The 15,318-nt window shown below is 30.1% G+C and overlaps 2 protein-coding genes across 2 annotated transcripts; both read right to left on the reverse strand.

Moving 5' to 3' along the window:
- Positions 1-1,789: 1,789 nt before the first annotated feature.
- LOC112742441 (uncharacterized) lies at positions 1,790-11,987 on the reverse strand. Its single transcript, XM_029292449.1, has 14 exons — positions 11,696-11,987; positions 11,585-11,617; positions 9,555-9,602; positions 9,244-9,291; positions 8,944-9,045; positions 6,708-7,579; positions 6,412-6,595; positions 3,257-6,315; positions 2,640-2,717; positions 2,439-2,548; positions 2,291-2,347; positions 2,147-2,183; positions 1,984-2,048; positions 1,790-1,871 (listed from the first exon to the last, which is right to left on the reverse strand). The coding sequence occupies exons 1-14, from the start codon at positions 11,985-11,987 to the stop codon at positions 1,790-1,792; spliced, it is 5,067 nt and encodes a 1,688-aa protein (XP_029148282.1).
- A 1,673-nt stretch (positions 11,988-13,660) lies between these two features.
- Positions 13,661-14,950, reverse strand: LOC112742442 (rust resistance kinase Lr10-like). The gene has a single exon (XM_025791674.2). It carries the CDS (start codon positions 14,948-14,950, stop codon positions 13,661-13,663), a length of 1,290 nt encoding a protein of 429 aa, XP_025647459.1.
- Between the last annotated feature and the right edge of the window lie 368 nt (positions 14,951-15,318).

Genomic DNA, 15,318 nt, shown 5'->3' on the forward strand with positions numbered 1-15,318 from the left:
AACCGATGAAAAGTTGGTCCAACCAAATCGTTTGAGTGAAAACTTTAAAATTGATGAAGATGTGATTCGAACTAAGGTCTTTTTTGTTATTGTATACTCCTCTTGTTACCAAGATTTTTGATTATTTTATATTTTTTTATTTACGTGTGTTGGAGATAAGTGTGTATGTCTAACAAAATACTATTGTGAATTATTATTTTTATTATTTCTTTTTATAAGAATAAACTTTTATAATTTATGATAGTGTTCTTAATTAAAATTAGAAACGAATAATTACGATAGGGATCGTAATAATGAGATATACGTTTTTTGAGTACTTCTAATTTAAATTGTTCTTAATCGTAGAATCACTAAAAATGGGACATTAGTGATTCGGATAGATTAATATATATATATAATAGTCTTCATTGGATGAAGATTAATAGATCTCATTTATTAAATTATATATATAAATGGTATATATAGAGATATAACCATTGAACTGACTCACTCTAAGAATTCCTAATGGTTATAGTTACCGTATATTTGTCAATAGGATATTCTTATGATGAACATAATATTAGAATTTTCCTTTGACCTGCGACTATCATAGTAATTGACAATGTATTTGTTATATTTTGATTCCGGACACCTAACACCCTACGGTGTTAGTTAAATGGACATTGGGTATGATTTAAATACTTGTAGAATTAATGATTAGTCAAAATGGAATCCATCAACTATGGTAATGAGTTTGAACTCTACGATTATAATGAATGAAATAAACAATGCCTTGGCCAAGGGGTTTGAATGAATTAAGAAATGAGTTTCTTAAGTCATTCATAATTCATTATAATAATGGTAACAAGTTAGAGTTTGACAATTAAACCGTACTCTAAAAGTTAGCCAAGAGCTGAAAAGATGGAAGGAGTTGTATTTTTTGTTCATCTTGGGTTTCTTAGTAAAAATATTATTACTTCATACTATCGGGTCGTCAAGGAGCGTTGCTAGACGCCAACCTTGATTAGTAAATTTAGTATGACTAATTTACTACCCGCTTAGTATTGAACCTATGGGGTCACACACTAACGAGTGTTCTAATCCTTGGTAAATAATCATTTAATTATTATTTTGATTAGATCAAATAAATAATTATATTAATTCAAATAGAATATTATTATATTCTTTGCTAGTACCATGAATATAATAATATGATAATTGAGAATATTAAATAATTAATTATTTATTCTATGATGAGTTTTAAATATGGATAAGATCCGAACTGATTCTGTTTCAAATTAAATTGTAATTTGATTCACAAATCAGTCACCAATCTCATACTATATACTAGCGGCTCAACAGGCACTAACGTGCCTGTTCAGCCGCTTTTCTATTGTTTTGAAGAATTTAATTTTATTCTTAAAATATATTATTCATTCTTTAAATTTATTAGATTATATTTGTTAAATTTTAAGTTTAACGTGATCTTATTTATATCATATTTTAGTGTTGATATTAATATATCATTTATTCTTTAAATTTGTCAAATAAATATTTTTTTCATCATTTTAAAATTAACATAACCTTATTTGTTTTATATTCTGTTGAGGGTAAAACTACTATAGAAAACCTTTAAAATGCTAAATTATAAAAGCACACAATAAAAATATATGTATATTATCAGTAAAAGATATAGTTCCAGAAACAACGACAAAAATATTATCCTAATTTAAAAAGAGTATATATCTATAAATATCTATAAACCCAAATGCATGTTAGTTATTTACAAAAGATTAATTTTTTCTAAATATCATGGATATTCATGTTTGTCTTCTTCTTTTTTAAGTGGTAGGCCAAAATATGATTCTGAATCTGAAGAGACCTGCATTTTCCTACAAATAATGGAAGGATAGAAGAAATGAATATGCTTATTTTTTTTTTGTTTTAAAATATCAAACTATAAGAGTATTACTGAAAAAATAGGAGAATACAAAGATTATGTACCTAGATAAAATCCGTCTTAATTCATTATACATCTCCTTGTCAATAACTTCTTGCATCTTGGAAAACTGTCAGATTTTGTTTATCATAAAAATAACCGTATAAAACGCTCCAGGTTTATTCAATTAAATTGATTGCTTATTATAGAGAAGAATTTAATTAAAACCTGTAGAATTGTGACATCTTGTTTTGCATTGAACTTTCTGAAAGGACAAAAGAAATGACATTAATCCTTGTTTATCATTGACAAAATGTAAATTAAACGAAATTACATATTTTTTTGTTAGGAATTTTTTTTAATAATAATTACCTGCAATGATATTGTTTTGGTTCGAAATAAGTTAGTTGTGTTCTTCTAAGTTCATGGCTGAAAAAAAGAGTTAAAGTTTTAACATAGTTGGTATATAGGACGAAATAGACGGAAATATTTATTATGTAACAAAAGTTTATTGCATTACCTTTTATTTTTTTGTTCCAATATTTCTCTTTTTACCATCTTCCATAGTTGAGTTTTGTCTGCTTTAACTGTACCTCCCCAACCAATAGAATAAATTTTGATTGGATGAACCTGTGTCAATTGCACGTTTGATCAGTAACATTTAAACAAAAATATGTATCATCAGTGTAGTTGTCACTGTCATTAATTATGTAATCCTTACTTTATTGTCGATTGGTCTCATTGATGCAATTGATTGCTCATCCTTCCATGTATTCCATAACGATTGAAATCCTGTTTCCTATAATTTATTGCATATATGTATCACAATATATTGCAGTAGTGTCCTATATATATTACTTTAGAATTAAGTAATGATATATCCCAAATAAAACATACCTCTACCTTTTATTAGTTTTAAAATTTTAATTTTTATAATTTTATTGCTAAAATTATAAAATTGATAGCAACATTTAAAGAAATCAAATTTTGAATTCTTTTCAAAGTATATACAAACATTGCAAATTATAATTTATTAAAAAACTAATAATGATATATTTTAAGGATGTATGATATAATTTTTATAATTTATATATGTGAATCGTAGTTGGTGCATACCTGTTGGGATAAGTAGAGGTTCCAGTTCCTTTCGCTTATCTCTTTTAATATGCTGATGAGCTCTCTTGATATCAATTTATCTGTTAAAAATCTTAGTCATTAGTTGTTAAAATTAGTGAACAAAACTATCTATTCCAATGTTGATATTGTAATGATAAAATTACATAATACACGGATTATACTTGTAAAAAGGCTCACATATTTGCCAAGGACATAAATTACCTGAGGTGCAGGTAACAAAATTTCTTTGAACACCACATTCTTTGTGAATTGTCCCCTTTTTCCATCTACTGTTCCTTCTTTGACTAAGATTTTTGTGGTTGACTGAGAAATACTTCGAGATAGAGCAACGTATAATTGACCATGGCTGAACACATGTTTAGGGAGATAGATCCCTACCTTAGGGATAGTTTGCCCTTGTGATTTATTTATCGTCAAGGCAAAACTCAACCTTACAGGAAATTGTTTTCTAATAAGCACAAAGGGTAGTCCTGAGTTCTCAGTTGTTTTGTGTTTTATCCGAGGCAGAAAAGCTCTTTTTCCAGAGTGATGACCTGTTAAGATTTCCACGTCTAACATATTTTGAAAAGTTCCTCGACACAGTAGCCTTGTGCCATTGCATAAGCCTGCCTTAGGATCTATGTTTCTCAGTAACATCAGAGGAGCACCTTTTTTTACCTTCAACATATGAGGTGGCAATCCACCTGTGGAGATCGAGTTAAGATATTCTTGTTGATACAGATTATTTGTATCTCCTTCTACTTCATCAAAGGATGCTAAAATTCGTTCGTCTCCCGGAAATTGGTTGATGACTATATCATTAAGCTGTTGCACATCATGGTTCTTGGGTGTCAATATCGCCCTCTCCACCATATAAGATGCATCCCATCCATGAGATTGCAAATTTGGAAAGGTTTCTTCTATTAATTTGTGTAACGATGCCTCACCTTCCCATGGTATTGCCATGCCTACTTCTATTTGTACCAAGTCTTCACATATGGTAGGCTCAATCCCATCCCCTATGCGCATAAGATACTCCGCAAAATCACGATCATTAAGGGATCGCATATTTTGTCGCAGGTGAAGAATTTTGGTGAATGCCCACAAATGTGATTTAACAATAGAAGCTGAAATCATTTGCGACTTACTTCCTTTCGGCACAACAGGTAGTACTTGGCGAAAATCCCCTCCCATAACCATCACCTTCCCTCCAAATGGAGTATTGTTTTCTAAGATGTCTCGTAATGTGCGGTCCAGTGATTCCATTGTCTCTTTATTAGTCATTGGCGCTTCATCCCAAATTATCGCGGTCGTCTGCCTAATCAGTTTTGCAAGATCAGATTGTTTACTTATATTGCACGTGGAGGATGGCTCTGCATTGATTGGGATCTTAAATCTAGAATGAGCTGTTCGACCACCAGGCAGTAAAGTTGCAGCTATTCCTGAGGACGCAGTTACCAAGACAATATGCCCTTTACTTCTTAAGTCTGCAATTATAGCTCTGTAAAGAAATGTCTTACCTGCTCCTCCTGGTCCATCCACGAAGAACACTCCACTTTCTCTTCGATCAATTGTATTCATAATGCACCTGAAAGCTGCAGACTGGTCATGATTCAATCTTTCTATAGAACACAGGTCTTCTTGAGGAACTTCGATGGACATTTCTTCTTGAATAATTCTAGGCATGAAGTTGTCGTTGTCGTTGTCCGAGGTTAGAGCTGGTAAATCGTATTGTCCAATATGTTTTCCATGTTGTAGGAGGATGTCATTTAAATCCCTAAGCAAACGATTTGTCAACCCATTGCAGGTTGTAGTGCTTGTTGATGCGTAATCATCCACCATACATGAAAGAAACTCGTCCCACAAACTTCTTACATCTGTTGGCTCACAAAAAATTAGAATGGTGGCAAACAACCTTCTTAAAGCGCATGGCATTCTCAAAATGGATGCCTCAACCAAACATGATCTTATACTACTATCACTCTCCAACAGTCCTCGATGCTGAGCGGATTGCCTAAAGGACGAATATTGGACACCATCGACCGTTAGCAAATCATCCCAACCAGTTGGGCCTCTTACATTTGACAACAGAATACGCAAATAGAATTTTTCACCTTCTGTTGGCGAAACGGTATAGATCCGACCGATAGCTCTCTTTTGTGACCTACGTCGACGCCATTCTTTTTCCTTGCTGTGCCAACTGTAATATTCTGGAATTTCCCTGTACAAAAGATGTCTAGATTGTTGGTCATCGGCCCGATTAAGTGCAAAGAATTCAGTGAGCATTGTTCTTGAGAAATAGTCATTATTAACTATTTCAGAAATAGTTTGGTGCTCATAAAAGCTCACTTGATGTTGATTTGGCAAATGAACTTGCAACCTCTCAACTGATGGGTACATTCGGTAAAGGTTGAATCGAAATATCCTCCAGCATGCCTCTGGAGCGGCAATCCATCTTGCATCAATAAACTGTTGCACCTCATCATAATGAGATCTTTTGTGAACCTCCATTGCCACACGGTCTGGTCCCTTATAGCAATACTTGTATAGATATTTTATGCTCTTGATACTGCTACATATCTCTACATTGATATGGCAATCATACTTCAGTAGTAGCCAAGGGTTGTACGGAACCACCCATCTATTGTCAATGGTGACATTTTGGTTGATAGGAATTGGAGTATCAAATCGCCTCCTATATTGAGGATATGAGTCATCACCTCGTCGTGTCTCTGGTACAAACTCTTTTGGGTAGTTGCGTTTACATTGACCGTTCTTCATGCACGGTGAAGATTGATTTAGTGTTCCGCAAGGACCATGGACCATATGCCTTAGCACTGCCTCATGTAAGTGTGGTTCTGTTTCTTTGCATGGTATTTCCGCTTGGACCAAACTATCATATTGGTCAGGATCACTCAATTTGTCATTGTTTTCTAAGATTAGCAACATATGTACGTGTGGCAATCCTCTTTTCTGAAATTCGGTGACATAAATATAACTTTTCACCTTTCCCAATACACCTTTGGTAATAACATCCTGTTTTAATTGTTCGAACTTGGCTCTGAAAATCCTAGTTGTCAGATCCGGACGATCCTGTGGAGTTTGAGTAGGACTGAGTTCCGAAGCTATTTCTGACCATGATGGATTGCATGTCATAGTTAGAAAAATATCCGGTTTGCCTTCTTTAAGAACAATAGCCATTCCATCCTCGTACCGTTGAGTCATGTCTCGACGACTGCCCACGAATGACGATGGTAATATCGTTCTTCTGCCAACATTTTCTAAAACAGATTTTAGAGAAAAGTATTATTAGTTTTAAAGTTTAAATTTAGGAACACGTAATGATCAATCATGTGGCCGTTAAGTTGAGTAATTACCAGCATTATTCTCTCCTGTGTGCAAAGCATCTTGCAAGCCTTGATACAGTTCAGCTCGAAGTTCCCTTTGTCTTTGTCGAACCCATCTTAACTTGCCTGTTTCCATTTTCACATAGTTGTCAACAACATATTGTTGAAGAAGTCGCCCCGCTTGCAAAACTGTTGAGTGATCATTGGGGCGGATCTACGAATATTGAGGATTATAGAAAATTGTTAGAAATTGTGAAATGATTTATTGGTACAAACTATCATCTACGGAAGTCTATAAATGATGTAACAAATATAGGAGTTTGTACCTGGAGCATATAGCTATAATATGTCCGGCATGATACTTTGTTTCCACGTTGAGTTCGAGTATTTATATCCCATCCATGGGTTCCAAATGGAAAAAGAAGAGGATATTGTAGTGGATCGTAATACCCAACAAACTCTTGAATCCTTCTGAGGTTACCAGCATGGGTTTGAACCTTGATATCCCGTCCTCGCACCATTGTTTCAATATCATCACCGACTATTATGGCTGCTACTTGTGAAGCAGTTGGGAGACTGTATTGTGGTTGATTAGCAGGTCGCTCTCTGATCACCAAACTACACTCTTGCACATCTAGTCGTTGTGCAAGCTGGCGGAATACATGGATAAAAGGATTATATCGGTGCAACAATTGTTGTAGCTTCAAAACCAAACTTTCATGCAGTTGTGTGTTCTCCAGCATCCTATTTTGTAACTCGTGATCAGTATCGTATATATATAGTTGCAAGAAGCGTGGCCGCGCCCCCTGATCCGGATGAAATCCTCCTATACTGTGGTACATTGATCCTTGAGCACGGAATGTATATATACCATGTCTTGCTGAAGCTAATTGTTCGTCTATGTGTACACCACACGAAGTGAATGAAAAAACATGATTGTAACCACGAATGTGTTTCCTAAAATGGTTCCCTTCTGCAGAAGGGTCTAAGAAGATGTCTAGTAATTCCTGAGGAGCATTTACTTGGGGCAAAGAGACTTTTCCTCCATTGCAACACATGTCAAATGTTTCATGGTGAAACAGACGTGCATTACAGTGTGTACATGTCCTTGTAGGAGGCAGTGTAGTTTGAAGCACTGTTGTATTCGCTTGAAAATTTCGAGCACAATTGTGGGATGTTCGGACATGGTGTCTAATTTCTGCACTCGCATAGGAATATTAAAATATAATAATGTTATAGATTTCTTTTCCTACATGTGCCAATAATTGTATGGTTAGGTACTCGGGTAGAATTTATTAATTATTTCATATTATTTTAGATAGTGAAATCAAGGGTGAACAAAGAATATATATACAACTTTTCAATTGAGGTTTGTGTTTTCAAAATTAAACGCAAGTTTTAAAAATGTCGTGTCTTTTTCTATATTTTTCTATTGCCTAAACTAATAGAGCAAATTTTTATTCTGAGTTATACTGAAATATACAAAGAATATTTTTAAAATGATATAATTTTATTGTGTTTTTATGTGCTATTTAATTTTATGAAAATTTTGAATGTTGACCTCTAATTTGTAATAATTTTAATTATATTTTTTAGAATTATTATGATAAATTAACGATATAATAAAAAATTTGTCCATTAAAATTGCATAAATATTTTTTTATGGTTAACATAAATGGTGTTTTTTTATTTTGTTATTTTTGGTGGTGTTTATGTTTATAATATTTTATACATTATTAAATTTTAATTTGATAATCTTGTTATCATCAAGGGTTTATTTCCTAGTTTCTTAGTAACTATAACGATGTTAAAATTTATTTTGCATCACTAAATAATATTATGTGTCTCATAGTTTTTGCTATTGGATAAACGATGTAGTAGCATTTTTTTGAGTTAATACTTAAATCAGTGATTCATTAAAAAAAAATTTTATAACTGATAAGAATGTATATACCGTTAGCTATGTTTTTAATTTGAGATCTACATTATTTAGTTACGTGTTGACTTGTAACTTTTATTTATAATGTTTAGGTTTTTTTATCTTTAAGAAATTAGAACACTTTGTGCTATTTGTAAATTTCACCATTTATTAAATGTTTAATTTGTTAATGACCTTATAATAAAAAGGACCCATATAATTTATACAGTTTATTTTTAAATACATGAAATAGGACATCAATATTTTTGTAGTATCTATTAATTGTTGTTTTTGTGTTTAATTTTTTTTTTTGTTCACTTTTTGTTCCTTAATTTTAAAAGATATATGTTGTTACAACAATTTTATTATATAGTTATTGTTAGTATTATTAGTTTCATGAATGTATCAATTATTTTAAATATTTTATTTGTTAAGTATTTAATTTAAATTTTTTTATTAAATTCAGAATTTTGGTTACAATATATAATAAGCAGTACATATAATAAACATAAAAAAATGCATTTATTATTACGATAACTAATAAGCATAATAATACAATAAGTTTAACTAATCACAGTTTATATAGTAATGATTATTATATGATGATGATGATAAAATATTAAAAATATAAATAGAGTACTCACCATTTATATTTGCATGACTTCTAGTATTGTTTATAGTTGGTTCATAAGAAGCAATTGGTTGAGAATTTGAATTAGTAGTTGTAACGGTGTCTTGATGTACACCTATATTTAAAAACAATGCAAAATTCATATGTTATCTACCTTTTTGAAAAAACAGAATATTAGCGCTTAGCAATAAAATAAAACGTGTTAATTAAGTTAGTTAATTTTGTTAATATTCTACGTTAAGAAGATTTGATGTGCAGACAAATTAACTTATATCGATGTATTTACATGTTTAAAGCATATAAAGATACTAACCAGATGATCTATTACTTGGACCAGTTCTGTTATTATGTATTTCCGTACCTATATTTTTAAAGAGCAATATAGAAAATAAGCATAAGTTAAACTAATAAGAGAAGAATTAGTTAACATTGATTGTGTGAAACAAAATATCGGTAACTTTAATTATTTTAGAATTAATAACAAATTGGTGCTTAGCAATAAAATAAAGCGTGTTAATTAAGTTAGTTAATCTTGATAATATTCTACGTTAAGAAGATTTAATGTGCAGGTAAAATAACTTATATCGATATGTTTACATATTTAAAGCATATAAAGATACTAACCAGGGGATCTGTTACTTGGACCAGCTCCGTTACCATATATTTCGGTACCTATATTTTTAAAGAACAATGTTTAAAATAAGCATAATTAAACTCATAAGAGAAGAATTAGTTATCATAATATTATATTAGTTAATTTTGATTGCAAGAAAAAAAATATCGATAACTTTAAATATTTTAGAATTGATCTAGATTTCTTTATTATAATATAAATAATTTGTTCTACGCTTCTATTATATTTTTTTATAGTACTTTTTTTCAAAGGTTTGAATTTCGTCCATTAATGCGTGAGATATTTTAACTTATTTTGTTAATTTATTACCTTTAATTGATGATATGATGAGTATTTCATAAATTATATTTATTAAGAATACAAAGATATGATTAAAGAATATTTAATTTGTTATACTGTAATGTATTCTTGTTTTTTTGTGTTTATGTTGATAATAAAAGGAATTAATCTTTATAAAATAAAAGGAACTAATCTTTATTTATGTAGGGCTATTTTTATCACAGAAAATAAAAAATAATAACTATTGTAATTTTTTAACCATTATGTATAGTTTATTATATATCGGTATATATTTGATTAATGAGTACACTTTTATATGAAATTTTTAAAAAAAAAATATTGGACATAAAAAATATGTAAATCATATGGTGTAGATTTAATTATTCCAATGACTTTAGTTAATAATGATTTATGTTTCTTTATAATTTAAATACTATTGTCATTAATAAAACAATTATATTTTATATACTATCAGTCATTGTCCTATAATAATATATTGATCACTTAAAGTACTATTGTATTACAGGCTATTATGTATGAAACATACTAATAAAAAATAATAAATTATTAATATTTTGTTCACGTAATTTTATTTATATATCATTATTATGATTATAGTATAACGTTATTTATATTAATTATTTATATTTATTAATTTTTAAAAAATATCATGAAAAATTAAAGATAAAAATATAATTAATAAATTTAATTTTAAAATATTATGTATCTGGAGTACGTAGTGTCAGTTTTCTTTATTATAAGTGGTTTAATTTTTAAATTCTGTTAAACCCATTTTTTAATAAAAAAGAAACAGAGTCAAAGGAATTGGATACTAAAAAAAGAATTGGATACTAAATCTGTGCATCTCGATTATATGTTGGTATTTAGTGATGACATAATTTTATTATTATTATTATTATTATTATTATTATTATTATTATTATTATTATTATCTTGAAAAGTTAAAGATAAAAATATAATTAATAAATTTAATTTCAGAATGTCATTTATCCTAAGGACGTAGTATGTGTTTCCTTTATTAGAAGTTGTTCAATTTTTAAATTGTGTTCGTAGGTAAGTTCATTTTTTAATAAAAAAAAGATAAAGAAAATAAATGAGAACATGTGTTCATCCATTATATATTGGCATAGATAGATAGTTTTTGTTATTTTAAATAGCTGTTATATTTGTACGTAGGTGAGATATATCCTAATTTTATTTTTGATTTCTTAGAATTATATATCATTACCAATTGAGAATACAAAAAGTTAAAAAAAATTAAATTAAAGTGTTGTTAAGAATTTTAATGTTGCATTGATTTATTAATTTAATATATAAATTTTATTTTTTATTATAAAATTATTATCAAAAACTTTAATATAAAAGTACTTTTTGTCGTTAATCTTACATGACATCATATTTTTTATTTTTTTAATACAAATATATAAAAATTATATATTACGTTATATATTATATATTGGACGACGGGAATGAAATATATTAAAGAAATATTATTATTAGTTACTGACCATTAATTTATGAAAAAAAAATTTTATAGATGAATGATGTCTAAAAAATTTGGAATGTTAACTTTTAACTTCATATACGATTAATATATTGTTTGATTAAGAAAGATACTGCTTAGATGGTAAACCATGTATAGTAATATTAATTTAATTAATTTTGTTACAAAATATTAATGATAAAATAGCAACCAATTATGTTATTTTTATTTCTGTACCTGTGGCAGTTCTATTGCCATGCGCTTCCATTCCTGCATTTTTAAAAAGTAAAATATAATTATTAAGAACGAATTCAATACAAAGAAATTTAAATGATGTTATCGTGTTACCCGTAACAGATTGATGATAAGTGGTAGCTCTGGCCATTTGTCTAATTGTAGTCAATCTGGCTACCCCTATATTTGTAGTTAATCGGGCACCTCCACCAGTGTTTGGCATTGAAGTTGTATCAGTTGATATGGCAACTTGTTTTCCTTGTCGAATCATCTCCCGATAACTTGCACGTCTTCTAGCCAGGTATTGTTGTCTCTGTTCTTCTGTCATGTTCTGTCTTCTTCGCCTAGCATAATCTGTCCAACTGGGTCGACGTTGACGTGGCTGTGGATTTCGTGAAGTTTCCATTTTTTTATGTCAGAATGATAGGAATAATATGCAGAGGAAAAACGTTTGTTAGAGCACGATTGAAAGGGAAAGAGTCTCTTAAGAGTTGAAAGTGAGTTAGTTTTTAAAGCGAGTACGTAGTAGTAGCAGTTTTTTACAGTTTTTAAATATATCGTGGGTTTGATGGAATCAGTTTGACATTCTATCGTGGATAAAAAATAAGAAATATGGAGAACGTAGTAAGAGTTTTTTTATATATTGAATCCAGTGTCTAAATAAAAAAATAAGCAGGGATAAAATAGTAAGAAAAAATTGTGTACCAAATTTTTTTATTCCCATTATACGTTAGTATAGTCCATTATATATTGTATATTGTATATGTATATCGGTATAAATTTATATTCCAAATTTTTTTATTCCCATTATACGTTAGTACACTTTTATCTGTAAAATAAATGTTGGACATAGAAAATATGTAAACCATGTGTTGTAGATTTAATTATTTCGATACTTTAAATACTATTGTCCCATTGAAATAACTATTATTTATCAGTTATTGAACTATAATGATATATATTGATCACTTATATACTATTGTATTATGGAGCCAATATGTATAAAAAGTACTTATTAAAAAATTATAAATAAAAAATCATAAATTATTTATTTTTTTTCGACGTAGTTTATTTATTTATTTATTTATGTTAATTTCAAAATTTTTTGTCTTTTGAGTACGTGGTGTCAGTTTCATCTATTAGAAGTAGTTCAGTTTGACAGGTTTGTCATGAGTCAACTCATTTTAGTTTAAAAAAGAAACAGGGGCAAAATAGGAAGAAAGATTTGGATACCAAACTTCCATATCCCCATTATATATTGGTATAGATATGTGTATATGATAAAGAAAGAACACACAAGTTTTTCTTTTACCTCCACATACACAAATATTCCAATTCTTAGTAAAGAATTGCTTGTGCAAGGAGTTGCAAAAAATTTCTCAGTTAAATCCATTGGTCAAGGAGTTGACAACAAGGATCAGTCTCGGTGTGGATACACATAGTACCTTCGTACTATCGAAGGATAAAGTTTTTCATTCACTAGGGTATTCAGGTATTGGCATCTAACCCATCTTATTTCAATAAAATTTTAAGCACAAAATAGATCAATAGAATTACTTTATTACTTTCGTTGCGTGTTATGAACACTTGTAATCCTACAACGTGAAACTAATTCTATCGATTCAATAAATGACTCATCGGTTAAACCAACAACTCAATAAACTAATAGCTTGATTGGTTTGATTAGGTTTAGTCCCACAACCATACTTTTGAAGCACCTCCAAATTAAATTCAACTAATTAATGTATTAAAATATTCAAGTCTCTCAGTTTTTTATATTGGTAACCCTAATATATCTATATGTCCCTTTTATTGACCCAATCATCATTAGAAAGGTTTGCATAGAACTCTAAGGTGAAATTTGTCTTCGTTATGATCGAGTTAAGGCTAAGCTTACCTTGATTCTTGCAGTTATAAGAATCATTTTGGTCTTGTAAGTTTTAGTTGGTCAATAGTAATCTTTTAAAGATAAAAAAATGTGAATCAATTTACTCGTTTGACAATGAAATATAATTAAATTGAAAAAATTAAAAAATTACAAATTAATCAATAAGCTGTGGAAAGCCTTTTCACTCCTAACTAGCTAGAGACTAACAATTCGATCTCATTATGACTCTTGATTGGAGTAGTAGATACAATATTATTGGATTCCACCACAATCACACTACCACTTGAAGTTGTACTAGTAGTGTACATATTTGATGAATCTTGAGGTGAATGATCATGAGCAGTAGTGAAACCATTGTCCATCAAGTATTGAAATGGGTTCAAAGGTTGTGGAATTTCTTCAGAGCCTTCCAACATTTTCACAACAGCACTCATCATAGGCCTTGATTCTGGCCTATACTGAACACACCACAAAGCTACCTTAATCATTCTTTCTACCATCTCCTTATGTTTCTCCAACAATAATTCAGACACTAATGTTGAATCCTGTAATTCTCCACCATCAAATTTTTTCCAAACCCACATTGGAAACCACTCTTGGCTTTCAGGAACATTATTATCAACATTTCTTCTCCGACCTATGATCTCAAACAACAACATTCCAAAGCTATAGACATCGCATTTGTGAGTCACCGGGAACGGCATCCATAGCTCCGGCGCAGCGTAACCGGGGGTTCCCCTGCCTCCTCCTCCACCGGTCATAGATATATGAGTGTTATCCCTGTTATAAATCATTGCCAAACCAAAATCCGCAACCTTAGGATTGAAATTCCGGTCCAATAAAATATTGGCCGGTTTAATGTCATAGTGAATAATTCTTTGTTGGCAGTCTTCATGCAAATAAGCAATGCCTCTTGCAGTTCCAACCGCTATCTCATGAAGCTTTTCAAATCCTAACGTGTTGTTTTCTTTTAACAAATACTTGTCAAGAGATCCATTTCCCATGTACTCATAAACCAATGCTGTCAAGTTTTCTTCAAAACAAAAGCCATATAACCGAACAAGATTGAAATGGTGGATTTTACCAAGTGTTCCCATTTCTGCCATAAACTGTGCTTGACTTCTTTTGTCACAATTTCCATGCAGGACCTTCACGGCTACCATGGCGCCATTGAAAATCCCTTTGTAAACAGCACCGAAACCTCCTGATCCCAACAAATTAGAGTAGTTATCGGTTGCAATTTGTAACTGCTGATCAGTGAATCTTACTGGCTTCTCCCTTTCGATATCATTCAAGAATTTTTCTATAGTGAGCGTAGCAAATTGTGGTTGTTGCTGGTGATGCGTCTGGAACTTAGGTATGTCCTCCTTCAAACTTCGGCGGCATTTTAAATACAAACTCACTAGGACGCCCAACACCATAACTGCAATGTTTTTGCCATCAATTAGAAACAAAAAGGTAACAATGAACCATATTAGCATTTTTCCTACTGATTTAATAGCATTAAAAGCCAATACTAATATTTGTATGTATATTGATAAGATTAGAAAAGTAGAATAATTTTATGAATTTAATTTTAATATTGTCATTATAAAGTAATTTTATGTATGCATCTAATTAAGTAATGTTATATTAGTAAAAATAACTACTTTTTAGATTATTTGCGTGATTGGTCATCTAAAAGAATCGATGTGATTGCATGACTGTATAAAACAGACCATTCTACACTGGACCATATAAAACGTTTTACTTCATCAATACATTAAAATTATACTTTAATTTTATATCAAAAAACCTACCGTTTTTCATATTTTTAATGATATTAAATGTAAAAAAAATTATTTCTGTA

The sequence above is a fragment of the Arachis hypogaea genome, chromosome 14, assembly GCF_003086295.3.
Source record: "Arachis hypogaea cultivar Tifrunner chromosome 14, arahy.Tifrunner.gnm2.J5K5, whole genome shotgun sequence".
NCBI classification, from domain to species: domain Eukaryota; kingdom Viridiplantae; phylum Streptophyta; class Magnoliopsida; order Fabales; family Fabaceae; genus Arachis; species Arachis hypogaea.

Coding starts and splice junctions, on each gene's coding strand:
- LOC112742441 (XM_029292449.1), bottom strand. CDS start 11,987: ATGGAAACTTCACGAAATCCACAGCCACGTCAACGTCGACCCAGTTGG. Junction 2,348..2,438: donor TTGGAACAAAAAAATAAAAG/GTAATGCAATAA, acceptor TCTTTTTTTCAG/CCATGAACTTAGAAGAACAC. Junction 1,872..1,983: donor TTAAGACGGATTTTATCTAG/GTACATAATCTT, acceptor CATTATTTGTAG/GAAAATGCAGGTCTCTTCAG.
- LOC112742442 (XM_025791674.2), bottom strand. CDS start 14,950: ATGCTAATATGGTTCATTGTTACCTTTTTGTTTCTAATTGATGGCAAA.